This window comes from Manacus candei, unplaced genomic scaffold (genome assembly GCF_025592945.1).
Source record: "Manacus candei isolate 608988 ecotype Guabito, Panama unplaced genomic scaffold, ASM2559294v1 h1tg000073l, whole genome shotgun sequence".
NCBI lineage: Eukaryota > Metazoa > Chordata > Aves > Passeriformes > Pipridae > Manacus > Manacus candei.
The window spans coordinates 986650-1006898 of NW_026138121.1; the positions used below are offsets into that span (position 1 = coordinate 986650).

At 54.4% G+C, this 20249-nt stretch overlaps 1 protein-coding gene across 3 annotated transcripts in view; it reads left to right on the plus strand.

The window, feature by feature from the left end:
* FOXP4 (forkhead box P4) overlaps nt 1-20249 on the plus strand; it is a 59079-nt gene that overhangs the window by 11973 nt on the left and 26857 nt on the right. For all 3 annotated transcript variants that reach the window (XM_051808701.1, XM_051808703.1, XM_051808702.1), the window contains exons 2-3: nt 8314-8515; nt 16486-16575. In XM_051808701.1, the coding sequence (XP_051664661.1) occupies nt 8330-8515; nt 16486-16575 (276 nt within the window). In that variant the 5' untranslated portion in view covers nt 8314-8329. The remainder of the gene's footprint in view (nt 1-8313; nt 8516-16485; nt 16576-20249) is intronic.

Here is a 20249-nt window from a genome sequence, read left to right on the forward strand (position 1 = left end):
CCAGGCTGGCTGCCTGCAGGAGGCACGGAGGTGATTTTGGGGGTGTGTGGAGTGTTCCGTGTGCTCCGGGTGGGCTGAGGGCTCCGGCACCGCTGGGATGCTGCAGCAGGAATGCAGGGTGGGATGTAAACCAGGGCTGTGTGTCCCCACTGCGCCTGTGGCCGATGGGGTAAAAAATAGTGTGAGCTGGGCACTGGGCATGTGGGCAGAGGCTTGGACGGAGTTGGGATTTTTGGGGAGAAACCTTTGGAAAATTCATTTGGGACGATGGCCGCGTTGGTGGCATCTGCATCCCATCCCACGCCAGCGATGGGAGCTGCTGTTAATTATTTTAATAGGATTTGGGGGGTGATTGTGCTGAAAACCTTGTCCCATATCCTAAACCCCTCGTCCCATGTGGAAGTGCAGAGCGGCTCTTGGCCGCGAGTTGTGCGTGGTGGGAACTGCACCTTCTCCATCCCGTGGTATGTTTTTCTTTTCCCTGGGAGTTTGGAGGGCTTTTTTTGTTCCCTGTGATTTTTTTTTTTTTCCCCCACCCTCTTCATTATCATTTTTGTTAATTAGATTGTGCTGGGGAACGGTCTCTATTCAAAAGAAAAACCTCCGAGATGGGTTTTTACAAGTGCGTCTGCGTTTCGGGGCGGGAGAGGGGGGGAGAGAGCAAAGATGCTTAAAAGAAATAATTTTTAAAATAATTTCTTCATAAAGCTCTTTAAAAAGAGAACCCCGGGTCCCCTTCCCCCACCACGGCCACCTCCCCTCGCCCCCCCCCTAATTAAACGATTTGAATTTTCACGTTAACCGCTTGGTGCTTCCTCGGCGCCTCAGATGATTAGAAAGGGATATTCATTTATGCCTTTTAAACGCCGCCCCGATTAAAATCAGAGAGATTTTTTCCTTCATCAAAATCTAACATCCTTGAAAAATTAATTTGATGCCTCTTGTTATCAATTAATTGAATCTCGTTGGGAGAGAGGCTCGTGCGGCGGGTGGTTGGAGCTGGCCCTTCTGTTCTTAGTTGCTTTCCCCCCTCTCTGCTCCCTCTGCTGCTTCCAAACACTGTGACATTATAAAACTCTGCCTTTTTCTTTTTTTTTTTTTAAATATATTATTTTTAGTCATCTCATAAAATAAAATAAATGAATAAAACTTGGTCTCTCTCCCCGCCCTCCTCCCCCATTCCCTTGAGTTCCTCTCATATGAAAGACCCTTTTTTTCCCCTTCTTTTCTCTCATCCCTCTTTCCTATAACTTCCTATAAGGAAGGGGGAGAGAAAGAAAAGTTGGGGCTTTAGCAATTTCTCGGCGCAGCAAAGCGGCCAGGGTCCGTCTTTCTTCCTTTCTTTAACGGGGGATATTGGATATTTCATTTGAATCTCCTTTTTTTCAATTAAAAGTGCCCGGCTCCTTCTCTTCCAGCCTCTCTATTCTCCTCCTCTGGCTCGGCAGCCGGAGAAGCGATTTTCCTTTCTTTAATATTTCAGCTCTTCCCCCGAGACGGGCTGCCTGCCTTATTTTTTTTTTTTAATAGACTTTTTCTCCCTCTATTAAACTTTTCCAATCTTCGTCCCTTCATTTTTTTTTCCTTTCCCACCTCTTTAAACAAAAAAAAAAAAAAAACCAAAAAAAAACAACAGAGAAAGAGGAAAAGTTATAAAACGTGAAGAACTGGGTCATTCAGGAAGTTATTGAAATAACTTAAAAATTAGGCTTTCGCTTCATTTTCACTCTCCTTGGAGTCATTTTCCCTGGTTGCTGTTGGATTCGGACCCTTCCCTGGTGGCCCCATTATTTATGTCCTGTTGGGAATTTGGGATTGAAGGTTTTGGAGGAGTTTGGGGATAACTTGAGTGAGAGCTGAGAGGTGGTTTGGTTTTCTCCACAGGACAGGTCTGTGCCAGACACTGGTTGATTCCTGCTGGGATGGGGATGTAGGTGGGAGTGTCCCATCCGTGGACTCCTCATGGCTGGTGAGGGGACGTGTCCCCCAAGTCCAGTGCTCCGGGCAAGGGGTTATTTGGTGCCAAGACCCCTGGTGGAGGCATTCCCTGTGCCATGAGGGGTTTTGTGCTGAGCTGGATCTGGGATCCTACAGGTGAGAGGTGCCTTTGCCTCTTCCTGTCCTCACTGAGGTGCCTCTTCTGCTCCTGGGAGGGTCACCAAGGATTTCAGGGATGTTCTCGGGAGGTGACCCTGCTTCCATGGGCACAGAGGGCCACGTCTGCATTTTGGGATGTTTTGCCTTTGAATTCCCACTTGGAACACGCTGGGCAGAGGGAAAGCAAGTTTTTTTTGGAGATGAGGAATTGGAGGCTGCTTTAAACTCCCTCCCTGGTGCTAGGGCTGGACCTGGCACTGCAGTGGCTGGTGTAGCTCCACAGGGACTACCCAGAGCTTGAGCCCGGCCTTGCTCCCAGTGTGGGACACAGGAACCAGACCTGCATCCCGACCTGATGGGACACGGGAACCAGACCTGCATCCTGACCTGATGGGACATGGGAACCAGACCTGCATCCAAACCTGATGGGACACGGGAACCAGACCTGCATCCTGACCTGATGGGACACGGGAACCAGACCTGCATCCAAACCTGATGGGACACAGGAACCAGACCTGCATCCCGACCTGATGGGACACAGGAACCAGACCTGCATCCCGACCTGATGGGACACGGGAACCAGACCTGCATCCTGACCTGATGGGACACGGGAACCAGACCTGCATCCTGACCTGATGGGACACGGGAACCAGACCTGCATCCTGACCTGATGGGACACGGGAACCAGACCTGCATCCCGACCTGATGGGACACGGGAACCAGACCCGCATCCTGACCCACCGGGAGGCTCCAGCACTGCAGAGATGGTCCATGGTGGGTGCAGCCCACCAGCACCCATCGAGGGGCTGCCCTGCCCGGGGTCCCCTGGCCCCCCACGTGTGGCTCTGGAGCAGCAAGCCGGGAGCCCCCCATGCTCCACGTCACTATTTAATTAGATGTCCCTGATTAACAAAACTTGGCGTTCGGCTTCCTCCTGCCCTCATCTTTCCTGGCTCCGAATCAATGGCTTTGATATGCTAATTAGGGAGTAATTTAATTTCAAAAGGCCGCAATTAACAAGGGTGTTGTGGACATGCTGTAGTTAAGCAGCGTAATCTAATTTGCATTAGTAACAAGCAGGGACTAATTAGAAGCTTAATTAGACACTTAGACGGCTCTTGTGTTTACTTTCTTAATGAGATGGAGTGGGGCTCTTTTTTTTAATCTTTTCAAGAGCACAGCGAGGGAAGCCAGGATGGAGCAGGATGGAGCAGCGGCCCCGGTGCCTGGCACGTGCCCAGGGAAGCCAGGATGGAGCAGCAGCCCCGGTGCCTGACACCAGCCTGGCTGTGTTCAACCAGTCCCTTGTCCGCTCTGGGAGGGATTTGATATTCCTTGAAGCTTGGCAGGGCTTGGGAGAGGTGCCAGCCAGCCCTTGGTGTCTCCAGGAATGCCCCGCGTGGGATGGTTCGCTGGGATGGGCACCGGGATCTGCCGTGGGGTTGGTTGGCTGTGGTCGGGGTGTCTGGTGTGAGCTCTGGAGAGCAAAGGATGCTCGGAGAGGGACATGGTTTGGAGAGGCAGGTGGGGCAGTGCCGTGTCCCACTCACAAGCACAGTCCCAGGGCTTCCCTGCCGGAGGTGCTCGTGAGGAACCTCGCTGGGGTCGTTCTTGCTTGGTTTCTGTGGAGCAGCGACACTCTCTGCTGCCTGATGGTGATCCCGTGAGCGTGGCCAGGGTGTGATGGCACCAGACAGGTGAGGAGAGCCGGGGGGTGAAGGTGAGCGCCGCAGGCTGGCTCTTCCCAAAGAAGTTGCTGGGAGCAAGATGAAAGTGGGAGATGAAAGTGCCCAGAGGTGAGATCCCATTAAAGCAGTGACTGGGCTTAGCCAGTCCCTGGTTCCTTAAATATCTTCTAATTTACGGTAATGCTCTAGATTCGTCTCAGCTCCCCCAGACTTTTATTTTAATCCCCTTTCCACATTTCCATGTGTTTATGTGTTAATTAAAGGGTAAAAAGCCACTCTCGGAGCAATCCTGGCTGCTGCTTCTCTTCCAGCCAAAGCCTTTCAAGATTAGGAGCCGCTTCCCAAAGCCAGCGGTGCCGGAGCAGGACGGGCAGGCTGCTCAACTTTCCATAGCTCGGAGCAGATCCGGTGCCTGGGATCCATCCTCCCCGAGTCCTCTTCTCCCAGCTGTGCAGAGGAGCATCCCACGGACTTCCGAGAGCTCTGGGGGGATTTGCTGGGTCTGTTGCACCTCCAGGATTTACTGGTACCTGTGGGAGCAGCTGCTGGAGGGAGGACCCCCAGCGTGCAGCCTCAGCTCCCTCCACGTCCTGGACAGGCTGGAGCTGGAAGGAAGGGTCTGGAAAACGCACGTTGGGGCCGGGATGTGGTGGGAAGGGTGGAAATAGCCTCTGGAGCATCTCAGTGCTGTGCTGTGTGTCAGTGTGTGGTGTCACCTCTGCTGTCCCGTGCTGGTTCATCACCAGGGCATTGCTGAGCTCGTGGAGATGTGGGAGCATTTTCCCACTGGTGTTTCCCACCATTCTTCCTCGTCCCTCCTTGGGTGACAGTTTTGAGCTCTTTGAGTTTGGATCTGGGGAAACTGAGGCCGAGGGGCATCCCCAGTGGTTGGGGACAGGGATTTGGAGACAGGGACTTGAGGACAGGGGTAGAGGGGAGGAGGTGCCTGTGGCACTGGGCCCATACGTGGCACTGGTCCCTCTGGCAGCCCGTGAAGGGCAGCCCAAAGTTACAGAGCCCCTGAGGATCGTGGTATCGAGGATAATTAAAAATAGGGAAAGCTGCTAAAATAGGTGTTGAGGCAATTGCTCCTGAGGAGCTCGTGGTGGGGCTGTACCTGTTCCTGCGGGTCCCAGGGGCCAAGAGGTGCCATTTAATTCTCGTGTCCGTGGAGCAGAATCAGGTGGAGAAGTGGCATCGCTTTGGGTGGGTCTGGACACCCCAAAATTCCTTGGGAGCTTCTGGGGAGAAATCACTGTAAATGCTTCATCTGCTATTCCTGCTCCTGAAGATCCCACATCCTTTGGTGCAAGTGTTTGTTCCGAGTCCGTCGTCTCTCTCTTGCCTCTGTGTCCATCCTTCCCTTTCTCCCGGTACTCCAGAAGGCTCCGTGGCAGTGCCAGGCTCCGTGGCACAGCACCCACGTGGTGCTCCCACGGGAAGCGTGGCACACGCGTGTCGCTCGCATGCGGCGGGAGCCGTGTCCAACATCCCGGCAGCTGATCCGCCCCCTCCCTCGCAGGGAAGCTCCGGGCATCCATCAGCCTGTTAATTGCGCTAATTAGAGAGTGTGGAGGTGTTAATTGGAAAACCCTGGGATCGTGCCTGTTTGCGGGAGGGATGGATGTCAATAAAGCGGGATTGATGACTCGGCGTGGCACGTGCACCGCGCAGGTTCGCGGCGAGTCGGGGGATGTCAAGGAAATGTTACTGCTCAGACGAAGCAATTGTTAATTAAAAGCAAGGGTAATTAAAACACCCTCGTTGCCATATGGTCCCGCTGAAGGCAGGGGGATTCGTTGCTCCGTTTGTAATCTCCGTTTCCTTTTCTTTGTCCTACGGAAGGTGCGTGGTTGAGTAAAAGGGAAGAAAAAAAAAGGCAGAGCGTTGGTTCAGCGGGGAGATTTTGAGTCTGAAATGGTAATTAATGGTAATTAACGATCCACTGGCGCAGCTTCTGTTGCTGTTGCCATTGGAGGGGGCTCCTCCCTCCCTCCCCTTTTAACTAAACCCACCCTTTCCCACTTTATCCGGGTGTTGCATCTTCCCGCTGACTGTGTGGACGTGGTCCCTGCCTTTCTGCCTGGGGGAAGGTCTGATCCTGATTAGACCCTCTGGATACCAGCGTATGGAGAATCCCTGAAATCCTGGCTGTGTTTGAACTGCAGTAGATGAGAAGCAGGAGCTGGGATGCTGTGGATCCCCCCTGGCTGTGTGCAGGGCTGCACGTGTGCTCGGCATCGTTTCACTCTTCCCAGTGTAGCCTCAGTCATCCCGGATCAGTCCTGGCTGGAAAAGTGCTCATTCCTAGTTTAAATCCACTTTATAACAGTGCAGACACTGGCTTCATTTTTTTTTTTTCTTTAAGGTTTTGTAAAACTTTTATAGGAATGGAAATATTTTCATTATTATTATTATTATGACTTTCTTTTATGACTTCTCTTGCAGCGTTGGGATCCCAGACGCTCCAGCATCCCGTAGGGTTTGGGAACGGGAAGTCGAGTTTTACTAGACTTGGAGAGGGAACCCAACTGGCCCGGTGTCCCCGGCTCCGGGAATCACCCGGCCTGCGGGAATCTGCTCCAGCATCCCGCCTCTGGCAGGGCCGGGGCCGCCGGAACGAGCCCACAGCTCCTCCACCAGAAGAGATTTCCTCCTAATTCCCAATAGTTAAGCTTCAGTTTATGCCCGAAGCCAGGAAAGTTTTATATCCTTTCCAAAACCTTTTTTTTTTTTTTTTTCCCCTTTTTTAATACTTCCTGTTGTAATTCTGGATATTCTTGTTCTCCGTATAAAAGTCAAATCCCTGTTTGAATCCCGACGAGTTTCTGGCCGTGGTGATGCCGTGTGACTGCTGGACATGGGCAGAGCCCGGCACTCCCTGTGCTGCCTGGTCAAAACACGGAGCAGGCAGTGGATTTCGGAAGGAAAATGGGAATAGGAACAGCAATAATTTAACATTTCTGCAGGCATTTGTTTGAAATTGAAAAGGGGGAAGGAACAAATGTAGTTTTTAAGGCAAAAAGTGTTGTCTTTCTTCTAGATTTTTACTGCTAACGCAGCATCCTGTGAACACCTCATCCTTTCTCGAACCTTGGGAAGCTGCTCCAACCACGCCATGCTCTCATTCCTTCTCCTGTGCTTCAACCAACCCCAAATCCCAGTAATCCCGTTAACCTTGAACTGTCCCGCAGCTCCTGGTGTGTCACCCTGTGTGGATTCGGGAGCACCGGGACAGTGGGAGGGAACCAGCAGCTCCCCATGGGAATTAATGTCAGTCATATACCCTGCGGAAATGACTTTTGAAATGCATATAATCTCAAACATGCAAATGAGCAGCTCGCTGCACCCTGTTTAATATGAATGATCAGCCCTGAATAGCGATTGTTACACGCCACATTTCAGCAATTATGTTGTTCGTGGTTTGTCTCTCCGGCTTTTGGGGCGGGGGGGGAGGAAATGGGGAAAAAAAGAGGGGGAGAAAAAAAAGGGAGAGGCAGTGTTGCTTCTCCCTGTCCTCTTTATTCCCCTCTTGTTTCAAACTCTGCGAGCGGCGCTGGGTGAGACTGATCCCACACCGGCACCCACCGGCGGGGATGGAGAGGGATGGGATAAAATTGTCCTCTGCTTTTCCACTGAGGAAAGTGTGCTGGAAGGAGGGAGAGCCCCTCACTCTGGGGGGGTTCCCTCGCCCCTGATCGCTGTGTGTGTGTGTCAGGGCTGGATGTGGCCCCGGGGGTTCTGTGGATGCTGTCGGAGTGGCAGGAATTGATGTTGGATGCTGTGGTTCTGTTTCCTCCAGTGCCAGCCCAGATCCAGGAGTTTCTCCCAGAAAAGGGGACCCTCAGGTTCACAACCAAGAACCTGCCCACTAATCCAAGCCAACTGAGCAAAGGCTGGGAGGGAGGGAGGATTTTCCAGCTGATGTATCACTGTGTTCTCGCTGCTGTGTCCCAGCTCTGCTGAAACTTTGGGCTTCCTCAGCCTGCCAGCAAACCTTCTGCCGGCTGGTTTTTCCTGCCAGGTGGTTTTTCCTGCTGGGGAGTGCTGCTTTGCTGGGAGCTGAAGCACTTTGAGGAAGTGTTTCAACTTTGCTGGGATTTTCACAGTGAGATCTGTGGCACAGGCTCCTCACACTCCGTGTGCAGCCTCGCTGGGACTCCAGCTGTGCTGTCTCCAGCATCTCAAAGTGAAATATTTTGGGATTCAGTGAAAATACCTGGATTCCTGGGGCTTTGTGTCTTGCATCAGGCTCAGAGAAAGCTGGAATCATGGGTTTTCCCGAGGAACGGGTTGCACTTGCCTTGCCCAGGGATGTGCAGGGCCGACAGAGTGTCTGTGGCACCTCGTGCTTCTGCACGTTTATTTTTTGGGGTAAATTGAACGCAGCTAAAACTGGACAGGGTTTGACATCCCACCCCTGCAGGATGTCACAGGGATCAGGGGCAGGGCAGGCGGAATGGGGATGCCAGCCAGGGATCCCGGACTCCGTTCTCAGCCTCTGCTCTCCCTTCCTCCTCCTCCTCAGGTCCTGCTAGCGAGTCATGATGGTTGAATCTGCCTCGGAGACGATACGTTCCACTCCCTCTGCCCAGAACGGGGTGAGCAGCCTGAGCCAGCAGCCCGATGGCGGCGGGGGCGGCGCGGGGGGCGGCGGGCGCGACGGAGCCGCCGGCGAGGCCAACGGAGAGATGAGCCCCGTGGAGCTCCTGCACTTCCAGCAGCAGCAGGTAGGACGGACACCCCCGTTCCTTCTTGCCAGCCTTACAGGAGGCAGCACAGAACTGGGTATTTCCAGGGTGTGGTTTGGGGGCAACACTTGGTTTTACCCCTCCTGGTCCCGTGGGTTCCACCAGGCTTGGTCATCCCTGTTGAGTTTTGGGGTGCAGATGCTGCCCCAAAAAGCAGGTGCCTGTCCTTGGGGTGCACGTCCCTCAGGAGATGGAGCCCATCTACCCCTGGGGTTCCCGGTGCCCCAGAGATGGCTCTGTTTTGAGGGGGGAGATCCTGCCTGCTCTGTCCCCCATCGGCCTGGGAAAGCGGTGAGGAAGAGGAGGAATGTGAGGCCGAAGCCCTTGGCTGTAGCACAAGAGCAGGTGTTCTCCAAGTCTGTATTTGGTTGTCCAGGTGGGTGAGCCGAGCTGGTCCCCATTCCTTGGGGCTCCTGGTGCCTTCAGCTGAAGAATTAACCTCACACACATGGCTGAGAACACGTGTGACTGTGACACGTGTGTGCAGCAGCTCTGTCCCTGGGCACACGTGTGTGCCCCTCAGGGGGCCCCTGGCACACACATCCCCTCGGGCAGCCACGGGGAGGGGGGGCCGTGCCTGCAGGTTACCTTTCAAAACAAACTTTGGCAAAAACATAAATTTTCCTCCTCGGCTACTAAATAAGGCAATGATCCCTGCCTCGTACGGAGATCGCCTCCCTGAGCCATAAATTCCAGCGTGAAAGCTGTAAAAAATTGCTGTGTCTGATACTTTAGTAGTGAGTGCTGTAAATCCATTACCTGGATAACAGCCGTTTCGCACGCAGTTAAGCCCCTGTTCCCCGGATCCGAGGGGTAATCATGCGTGTAATGCTCCTGCCAGTGCCCGCCGAGGAGCCGCCCGCGCTCCCCTCCCCGAATTTCCCCTCCCCGAATTTCGGGGGGGGGGGTGGGGGTGGGTTGGAACAGGAGACCCGTGATCCCACACAGCCAAAATGATGCAAATCGTGGGTGTGAAACAGGGCATCTCCTCCAGAAAATCAGCATTAAAAAGGGCTTTTCCGAAGCAGAGCGCTGCGCTGTGCTGGCGGCTCATCCCTGGGGATGCTCCCTGGGCTCGCCCGGTGGATCCTGCCCTGCCCAAAGCAGGGCTGATGCTTCATTTCACCCTTTTGCATTTCTTCTCTCGGGTTCCTGGTGTGATCACCCTGGGAAGCTTGTTGGCACATGGAACTATTAAGGCAGAGAGGGTTTGGTAAACTTCCGAAACCAAATGGCATCTGCAGTGCCAGCGCCTTGGGAAGGGGGAGGACCCATCCCCAGGACTATCAATCTTCCTGCTTCAGGGAGCAGGCTGAGCACCAGCTGGGGTCAGGAATAAATGGCCCCATATCGGGAGTTTTGGACAATTAGGTGCTTTATGGAGGCTTTGCACCATCCTCAGGAGCATCCCAGCGTTCGCCCCGGGTTCTCGCACCACTGGGCTGTTCCCGGCTGATGGGGAATCCATCCCGGCTCCCGAAATGTCGGCACTCAATCCTTATTCTTACTGAACTTTATGAAATACCCAAGAAACCTTTGGAAGCCTGGAGGGGTGGGGGTTTGTTTGGGCGATGCTGCTCCTGGGGGCTCGTGCCCTGCCCTCGATTTTGTCCGGTTTGGACCTTTTCCAGTGCCTGTGGCCCCTCTGCTTTCACCCCCTTCAAGGGGTGAACCCAGACAGCTCTTTGCAGGGACTTTGTGGGTTCAGGCTCCTCTCTGAGGGTGCTGCTGGAGATGGGTGCCCTGGGTGGGATCTTGAGGGGAGAGGGGTGTGTCATTGGGTGCTCAGGGACCCCCGAGGCTGTTTTGTGGCTTCTGGGATGTCCCCAGAGCAAGAGGCCGTGGGTGTCTGGCAGCACCAGCCTGGTTTGCTGAGACAGGGGCTCCCAGCTCGGTTCCAGCTCTGCTCCCCCACGGAGCACAGCGTTCCATCATCATCCTTGTCCATCTGTCCTTCCCTACCCGTGCGACTGCAGAGCATCCCGTGGTCCGGAGTGTCTGAAGGGAGAGCAGGAGAGGAAGAGGGGCAGATCCGAAAGGAGAGTGGGATGGGGTGGGGAAGGAGCATCCCCCTCCTCTCCCTGGCTCTCCCCCAGCCCGGGGGCTGGCTCTGGGGTAAATCCCTGGATTTCAATGGTGGGATTGGGCTGAAAAGCCTGAATAGCTCCTGCCCGCTTTGTGCCGGGGTTGGCGCAGGGGAGAGGTCGGCCGGGGGCACGGGAGGGCCCGGGACCCCCCCGCCGTTGCTGTGGGAACGTGGTGGGACCTCTGGCACTGCCGGGCTCCAGAGGGCCCCGCTGGCCCCTCCTGCCATGCCAGGCCCCCCCAGGATTCCTGTCAGAGGAAGGCTGGGCAGGAAACGGGGGCAGTGGGGTGATGGGGGAGTCACATCCCTGGGCTGGGAGCAGGAGGGAGATCCTCTGGTTTGGGTATCAGGAGTGATGCAGCGAGGGGAGACCCAGGGTGGGCTTTGCACAGGCAACGGGTGCTGCTCTCCATGGCTTTGGGTTCTCCAGGGTTTCGTTGATTCCTAAAAAAAACCCGGGTTTCCAGCTCTTATCCTGGAGCTGGAGTTTAAATCCATGGTGTGCAGAGGGCCTGGGGCTTGGGGGTCACTGCAGCTTTGGTGTGCAGGGGTGAAAAGCGTGGAGGTGCTCGTGCAGGGATATCCTGGGGGAATCGTGGGGAAAATCCCCGAGTCTGGCACCGCACGGGAGCTTCTTCCAGCTTGCAGTCCTTGGAAAAGGAGCCATCTGGAAAATCCAGCTGCTCTAGCGTTGTTTGGTGTTATTTTATTATGCAAAAAGTACATTAAAAAGTGCAGTTTATTGCAGACAGACGTCAAAGAAATGGGGAATAATAAACAAAAATAAGTCTTGTTTTCGAAAAGAAGCAAATGGGACCTTTTTGGGAGTTGAGGAAGGGTGTGGAGGGGGAGGAGAGGCACTTTGCTGCCCTCAGAGAGATACCATTCCATAAAACATGTGATCACATCTCAAATATATTGTGTAATCCGCTATTATTAGGGTATTTAAGATAAAAACGAGGCTGGAGCACTTAAGTGAAACTCATCTCTCTATTTGCTTCCCTGATTCATATTTCATATTTTACTGAGGACAAACGCAGGAGCCTTTTTTTTTTTACTCTTTTTTCCCCTTTTTTTCCATGGAATGGGATTGTCAGGAGCATGTTCCTTGTGTTCTTCATTAGTGGGGATGGGTTTAACCCCTCGCCTGCGAGGACTGAGGAGGCAAGAGCAGATTAATAAAGTCCGGGAGCCTTAGAGCAGGGGAGCACAGCTGCGGCTGGGACACAGACATGGAGTTGGGTGTAAAAACTGCTTTTTTTTTTTTTATTTATTTCCCTGTCAAGAATTGTGTCATTTTTGTTAATTTGGATCTCCTGGAGTCATTTGGTTCTGGTTAAGCGGGGCCGGGCTGGGCTGGTGGAAGTGCTCCTCAATATGGCATCATTTACTGTTAATATCCAGCTAAAAATATCCCTGTGTGTTGTTTTAACGGCTCTAATTCTGGAATGTGACGATGTCATTTTTATGAGGTTAGTGTAAAAAATCTTCCTTTTTCTTTTTTGCCGTTTTTTTCGTCCCTTCCCAACCCCTTTCCACCCTCTGAAAGAATCGGAGGGAAAAGGGAAGATACAAACTCTCTTACAGGTCCTCTTTCCCTGCAAAATTCTCGGTCTGATGTCATGTTCAGGTGGTTTTTCACTCGTTGGGGGGTAAAACCCCATGTGAAGCTTTGATCCAGGTAGAAAACCCCTCAGCTAAGTTTGGGCAGCAGTTTCCATGGTGGTGACCCTGCTCCTGGCTCCGTCATCATAAAGTGAAATACCTGGTAAATAAGGGAATTTAAAATATCCCGGGCAAGATTTTCCATTGTACTATGATTTTTTTTGTTGGGTTTGTTTGGGTGGTTTTTGGGGAGTTTTTTTGGGAGGCTGGGGCTTGTGCTTTTAGGAAGACCTGTGGATGTCTCCACCCCCTCCAAACTTTTTTGAACCTCTTGACCTGTTTATTCCCAATTGGGAGGCCCTGGAGAGGCTCTGCTCGGGCAGGTTTTGAGGAGAAAAGGGCAACCAGGCAGGGATGAGGGGTTAATCCAACGTTATCCAGGCTGTAGGGTGGGATCCTGGTTGGGATGGGAGCCACTGTCTCCTTAACCTGCGCTTTTCCAGGGCTGGGACCAACTGGGACCTGGTGTTCCCTGTGGGAGAAAGGGAAGTTTGTGGTGTTTGCCATGAGGAAGGCAGCCAAAATCTGCCCCTCTTGGTGTCTGGAGGAGCCTCCCTCATGTGCAGGAGTGAATTTATGGAGCCTCACAGGCTGGAGCACAAGCCTGTGGGGGAAGAATTAAGGATTAATACCAGCAGGGTTTATTTATTGACCCCCTCCCCACCCCAACACACACCTTCCAGCATCTCCCATCTCTCCCTGCAATCCCTGGTGTGTTCCATGTCCCTGCACAGCCAGAGGGAGTTGTGGGCCTTCCCCAGCCTGGGTCACCTTCCTCTTCCTCAGCCCTGGAATGTGCTGCTGCTGCTGCTCTTGGGGAGGGCAAAGCCAAACCACATCAGCTCTGGATGTGCCTGAGACATTACAAAGTTTTTATGGGATAATTTGCTGATCAAAGGGAGCCATCCAGGAGCTGACACAACCCATTCGTTCCCAATTACGGGTCTCACAGTAACCACTGCTGGATGACACCGTGCAGCAGGAGAGGGGCTTTTTTAAAACAATCGCTTTTTCTCTGGTTCCCAGAGCTGGGAGGTGAAAGCCCATCCACTCCCACGAGGGGACTCTTCCTTCTGCTTTCCCATCTCCTCAGCCCCGAGGAGAGCCTGTGGATGACGCCTTCCCTGCTCCTCCCTATGGAAAGGCTTTGTCTCCCAGTATCTGGGCCACTCCTCCTGCCCTGGGAGGGCAACAAGTGCAGATAACCAGGGGCTCTGCATCCCAAAATTCCATCCTTGGTGCTCCACGTGCTTTGTGCAGCCGTGCAACAGGTTTTCATCCCTTGTTTGCAGGCTGAGCTCAGCTTAGGCTGGAGTGGGAATCGCTGCCGGGTGGTGAGGGAGGGAGGGGGCAGCTCTGGGGCGCTGGTGGAGAGGCCCCTGTGTGCAATTGTAAGGCCATGTCATTTTTTTTCCTCTAAATCTTGTAATTTCGTGCTTCAGAGCACAACAAAGTGAGAGAGCCAGCGGGGAGTGAATTAAATTCCCCCCTGAGAGGCGGCGCGGTGGGGCCGAGCCGGGCGGGCGCTGGGGGCTCGGTGGCACCAGCCACTGTTTGGGTTTAGAAAGAGAAATTCTGGGAGAAGTCCTGCGTGGCACTTGGTGCTGGAATTCTGTCCCTTCTGGTTTTCCCCTCTTTACTGTTTCTTCTGTCCCTGTTGCACTGGTTTTTGCTGGGCTGGGGCAGGGACCTGCCTCGCCGGGTCACCTCTGTGAGATGGCCCTTACAAACACCGCAGGAATTCCACGTGGCGTGCATGGAGAAACCAAATCCGTGCAAACCTCTGTTAAAGGACAGGTGGAAAAGCAGATAAGCTGAGGCAGTTGGTGTGTGGACACAGGGTGCAGCCACAGTCCAGCACCCATCCTGGTGGGCGCCTTGGCCGTGCCGCGCGTCGGCGCTGAGCAGCCGCTGGTTGAATTCCTCCACCCTCGGCTTTTAACTGGAATTACTGTTTTCATTTCAAAAAGTAATTAAAATATCAGACCTTGAGCTGTCATAACTGTCACATGGTTTTTGTGTTCGCATTACCGATGCACATCTATTCCTGCTAATAACAGGGCAGTAACGTGCCCGTGGAGAGACGCGCTGGGGCTGCGGCGGCTCCGCGAGCCGGACCACGGGCTCGTTCCATCGGTGATTCCCAGCAGTGAATCGCCGTGTTTGTCCTCCAGGATTTTAGTTTTTAACTGTTTGGATGAAGTGAGTTTGCGGGTTAGTGGTTGTGTAGCTTTTGAGTATCCCCAGGGATGCTCAGTGGCCGTGGGGCAGCTCTGGGTGTTCCCGTGCTGGGCACACCAAGCTGGGGGCAATCCTGGGATGCAGCCCTGGTAATTCATCATAGGAATATAAAATTAGGATCCATCTGCTTTTGGAACTCCTTGTTTTTTTACTTTCTTGGGGCTGTTTGGTTTGTATGATGGTGACAAACACAGCCAGGCAGGGCAGAGGGTGCCCAGTGCTGCGTCTGGGGCACAGTTGTTGGGTTTGGGCCCCTTGCTATGAAATTATAATTTTTTAAATTATATAAGTGAGACTGTATCTGTTAAACCCTTTGCTCAGCCTCCAGATTCAGCAGCAGCTTTAAATTCCCTCTCATTTTGCAAGTGCTCTTGTAGTGCCTGTCCTCCTGCATGGAGCAGGTTGGGTGGATTTGTCCACCAAAAAATAACATGGTACAGCTCAGGCATCCTTTGCTTTGGATCTGTTCATATGCTCTTCCCAAAAACCCCTGTGCAAAGGAGCACGGGGGGGACCTAAAATGCAGGGAATGAGTTTTCTTGGATGCCCCATTTGAGGAGTGGCCCTGTCTTGGGGTGCTGTGGCTGCTCCTTGGTTTCAGTCACGGGGTGAGCTCTGTGCTGAGGTGCGTCCTCGGGTGCCATGGGCAGTGCTGCTCCATGTGCCAGTGGGTTTGGGAGGGAGGGATGGAGAGGCAGTGCACAAGGCTGGGCTTTATTCTTTTTAGCTGGAAACACAGGGATTTAGCAAGCAGCCCTTCCTTGGGGTGCAGGGCTGCTCCTGGAAGCTGGGCAGGGATTTATGGGGGATGACAGGCAGGGGACCTGCTGGGCTCTGCCCCTGCACTGGCCCTAATGCAGCCCTGTCCTGCAGGCAGGGCCACAATACCCTGCTTGTTCAGAAACGTGCCCAAAAAAAACCAGAAGGAAGGAAAAGAATTCTTTAAAAGCAGAAATAAGGAGCGAAGGGGGAAGCAGATCTGGGAGCAGCGGGTTGTTTTCCTCAGAGCTTTATTCCTTCTCCTGGCTCCCAGCTCCTCAGTGAAGCTCCTTTTCTCAGCTCACACTTGCTCCTCTCTCCTTCTTGTCTCTTCACAGGATTTTCCTTCATTTCCCCTGCTTTCTCCAGCTGTCCACAGTGCTGTGCATGGCTCAGTTGTGCCTGGGTGTGTTTCACAAGTGTATTTGATTGATTTATGTTGGTTTCTCCCTCTTTTGCCTGTGGTGTGATTCCCAGCGAAATGCCTTCATCCCTGTAAACAGCTTAAGGAAACCCATCACTTTTTCTAGGCAAACACCCCCAGCAATAAGCAGGTTTTGTGGGAGTTGCTGAACATCTGCATCACCATCAACTCTGTGCAGACACATTCAAGGATTGATTCAGGGTGTGATCCTGCACTTGGCCTCACCCAAGTCTGGGTGGTGCCTGGAACTTTCTGGTGCTCCAATGTAACAATCAGATGTAAAATTAAATATTCACAGTGCTTTAGACACGAGGGACATCAGTGGCAGCAGAACTGTGGTGGTGGCTCCGTGCAAGGGTGGAATAAACCAGGCAGGAGCTGGAGCTTTGGTCAGGTACTGGTTGTGCCTGGCCAGGGGACACCTGTGCCAGGGCTGGAGTCTGGGAATGACCCTGGGGACAGTCTGCCAGTGGCACGGGGCTGCTGGACCTGGTGACTGCTAAAGATGGGGCAGGGGGTTCTGGAAGAGGATGGAGTTGCTCCCAGCTTCCCCTGGCCTTCCATGGCTCTGGGGGGTAGGAATAGGTGGTCTGTAATGGTGTGTACTGGTCATACTGGTGTGGCAGGGAACGCTGTCCTCCTCGTGCATCCCTCACACCCCGTGAATCAAAGCCATGGAGAACCAGAGCTGGAGGGGGAGTGTGCCCAGAGGAGGAGGAGGAGGAGGAAGAGGGCAGCCTTCCTCCTGCCCACGGTGCTGTGTCTCTCTTGCAGGCTCTCCAGGTGGCACGCCAGTTCCTGCTGCAGCAGGCCACGGGGCTGAGCTCCCCCAGCAGCAACGAGGGCAAGCAGCCAGCAGTGCAGGTGAGCCCCCAGCACGTGTCCCTTGTCACCCCCTGGGTGGGAAGGGCTCGGCTGCAGGAGTGGGACAGGCCACGGGTCACCTCCCTGGTCGGGATGGCTGGAGCACACAGGGAGTTAAATCCTCTGTAAAGTTCCTGAAATTTCTTGGGAGTTTTTTTTTTCTGGGGGGATGGGGGTGGTCCCCATTTTGTGCTGATGTGGTGGGAAAGGGGGATGCCAGGGAAGGGTTGGCTCCAGAGGAGAAAGGAGTGTGTGTGTGGGGGGAAGGTGACCATGTGCCACCTTACCATGGGACACATTTCAGATTGGGAGGCACAGAGTTTCCCAGGGTTCAATGCTGGGTGCAGTGAGTGTGGCACAGGGGCTGGAGCCAGGGCAAGTCCTCCCACGTGGGACAGCTGCTGGGAGCTACCTGGTTGAGGTGGGATTTGTAGCACTGGCAGGGAACCGGGGCTTTGGGTGGGTACAGGGATGGGGGGACCACCCCTTTGCTCCACTGCTCTGCCAAAGGAAAGGGGCTGAAAATGGGAAGAGAAGGAGCAGAAGAGGGGTGAAATCTGGAGAGAGGAGGAGGCAGGAAGAAGCAAAGCCCAAGCGATGGAAAGTGACAATTTAAATAGCTGTGTGGAGGGGCTCTCCCTTCAGGCTAATTAAATTTATCGGAGAACAGCAGGTTACCTTATTAGAGCCACGTGGGTTTAATTAACAAAGGAAAGTAATTAGCACAAGCACTCTCGGAGCTGGAGGTCCTGCCTGTGCCAGGCTGAGCCGTGTGGCAGTGGGAGGGCAGCAGGAGCCAGGCTGGGATGGGCAATCCCGAGCTCCTCTCCCAACCTGGAGAGCCAGGGCACGGCTGAGCCAGCCGGCAGCAGGTCCTGGGGCTCCCAGGGGTCAGGGCAGCCCGGGACCCCCGGCTGCCCCTCCGGGTTGGGGAGCAGCAGCTGGGTACGAGCAGTGGGAATTAGTCAGGGCTCCTGCGGCACAAACAGGCGGCTTTTTCCAGCGGTGCTTGCAGGAAGGAAATGCAGTCACTGCATGGAAAATGTCTGCAGAGGACAAAGGCAGCGAGGGTGAAGTCAGATTCCGGTAACTGGCGCCTCGCTCCCCTCCGTGGGTGTGTGTCCCTGCACTGCTCCTGCCTATCCCTCGGTGCTCTCCCCACCGTGTTCCCTGCTGGATACACGTGCTGCTGCTTGGACATCCCGTCCTCCCCTTCCCTGCTGCTCTCCAGCCTCCCCTCCCTGCCCATCTGGCCAGCGGCTTCGCCGGAGCGAACTGGATCTCCTTCCTCTCCCCTCCTCCCTTTCTGTGTTGCAAAAGGACTTGTGAAAGTTGTAGACGTGAGTCAGAAATAGCTCATAACTCAGCAGCGACCGGCTCTTCCTCCCCCCGCGGCCCCGCCGGCAGCTGGAGCGGGATCTGACCGAGGGGAGATAGAGGATTAAGCAGACTCCTTTGAAAGGAAGTTTATCTAACGGCAGAGTGGTGTGGATGAGACTGGCCAGGACGGCGGGAGGAGGAGGAGGAGGAGGAAGGCTGGGTCCCAGCGCAGCAGCCCCCGGCTGGGGAGGGAGCAGGGAGTGCGGCAGGATGGGAGGGTCATGGAAGTGTTTGGGAACTGGGGTGTCCTTGGGGTGCCAGCCTGGGGTCCCACGGGCTTTGCCTGTGGATGTGCAGGCTGGGGAATGGATTTTCACACAGTTGGGTATTTTGGGGAGGGGGTAGAAGTTGTGTCCATGGCCTCCCCTCAGCTCTGTGCCAGCCGGCTCCTGGCCCCCAATCCCAGGGGGAGGGAGCAGGAGGGTCCCGGTGCTGGCAGAGAGAGCAGGAGCCCCCACACCCAGCAGCACCACAGACCCCCCATGCTTGCCCACACTGTGCACTCTCCCTGTCACCCCCTGATGGGGACGGGACGTTTTCGGGGCACCAAGCCAGTGGGAATATTAATGACATTCCCGATGGCGTGCACTTAAAAACAACCAGGGAGCTGCTGGGCTCCGGAGCATCCTGGAGTTGGTTTGTTTTGGAGTATGGACCCTCTCTCCCCAGATGCCTGGAGGTGTGTGTGGAGAGCTTCACGCTGACACTCGAGTTACAGCTGCAGCTAAAAAAAAGGCAAAAAACCCTCCACCTTTGGGTGTTTTAAAATATGTAAAAATGGTTTTATTTCTCTGCAACTTTAAAACTCTTGGAAACTTGGTGGGTGCTGACAGAGTGTTGCATTTGAGGACTTTTGGTGCTGATGGACCGCAGGGTGTTCCCATCCTTGCATGGGGCTGGTGGAAGCAATGTATCCCCCTGGGATCTTGCTGGGATCTGGGGTCTGGGAAGTGGAATGAAGTGCTGGAAAGGCAGCACCCGTGTTCTCAGTGCTGGCTTGGAGACTCCTTGGAATCATGGGGTGACCTCTTTGGGGTCCCTCCCTGGCTCAGCCCTTGGAGCTGGGGGGTCTCCCCTCGCTGAAAGGGGAGAAGGGCTGAAGGGCACCAGGGGAAGGGAGAGGAGTTTGGAGCAAACTGCGGGAAATTGCTTTTCTTTTGTCTGCTGCGCGGGGAGGGCAGCGGAGCGGAAAAGTGTATTTTGTTGATTTGAAACTTGAGTGAAATGGGTAATGAAGACAGATCAATAGCAGCCCTTCTGCGTTCCCTCTCCAGGAGCAGACCCAGCAGCCCGTCCGTCTCGGCTTGCGCGGCGTTAGGCTTTTCCATTTGAACTTGCAGCATCACTGTCTGTCCCTGCTCCCACTCCTCCTTCCCGGAGCCCCCCCCACCATCCTGCTCTGGGATTGGCATTTTGGATAAACAGAGGAGCAAAGTCACTTCAGTCCCTGTAGACTGGTCAGTGTGATGAGCTGTGCCAGCACCCCGTGCCCGTGGTGTCCCCGCAGGGACACTGCCTGGGTGATGCTGAGGGCAGGGGCTCACCGAGGAGGGGGCTGTGGGCACTCCAGCACTGTCACCTCTGCTGCCAGTATCCCCAGCCAGCTCCTTCCAGCTTCCTGGAGCCCAGCCACGTGCCATTAGTGCCTCCCTGGTGGGAACACCATGCTAACGAGGATGCACTAATGAGGATGCACGTTGGGCTGAACACGCTAGGGATTGATTCCTCCTTTTCTTTACATGGAGCTGAACATCAGAGCCTGGTGTCCTCTACGCTGGTTCCTGTTCCCTTGCCCTCCTGCTGCCACCCCCACCGAGGGCAATCAGTCCTTTGGTGCTGAGGCTGTTCAGAGGGTTCATAAAAAACAAACCACAGCCTCAAAACCACATGGAGCTGAGCTCAGTTTCCCCTCTGACCCCGGGTAGATTTTAGTCCGTTGTCTCTGTCCCGCCCTGGTGAGGTTCAGACACAGTGTGGTGTGTCCTCCTGAGTGGAGGGATGGCAGAGCAATGTTTGGGTGGCCCTGTGCCACCCTCAGGGTTTATAGACCATGGCTGGGGTCACATTGGTGTCAGTGGCATCAGTGCCTGGCCCCGGGCGCTCGGAGCTCTCGCAGACGGTCTGAGCCAGCTGGATGTTGGAGCTCTCCCAGGGACGAGAGTGCAGGAGAGGATGCCTGGATGTGCCTGGAGGATTTGGTTTGCTCTTCTCCTGTGAGAAGTGGGTGCTCTGGGGTGGGGATTTGCTCACCCCCTGCCCCTGAAACAGCAGAACTCGAAGCTGCTCCTGGTGTT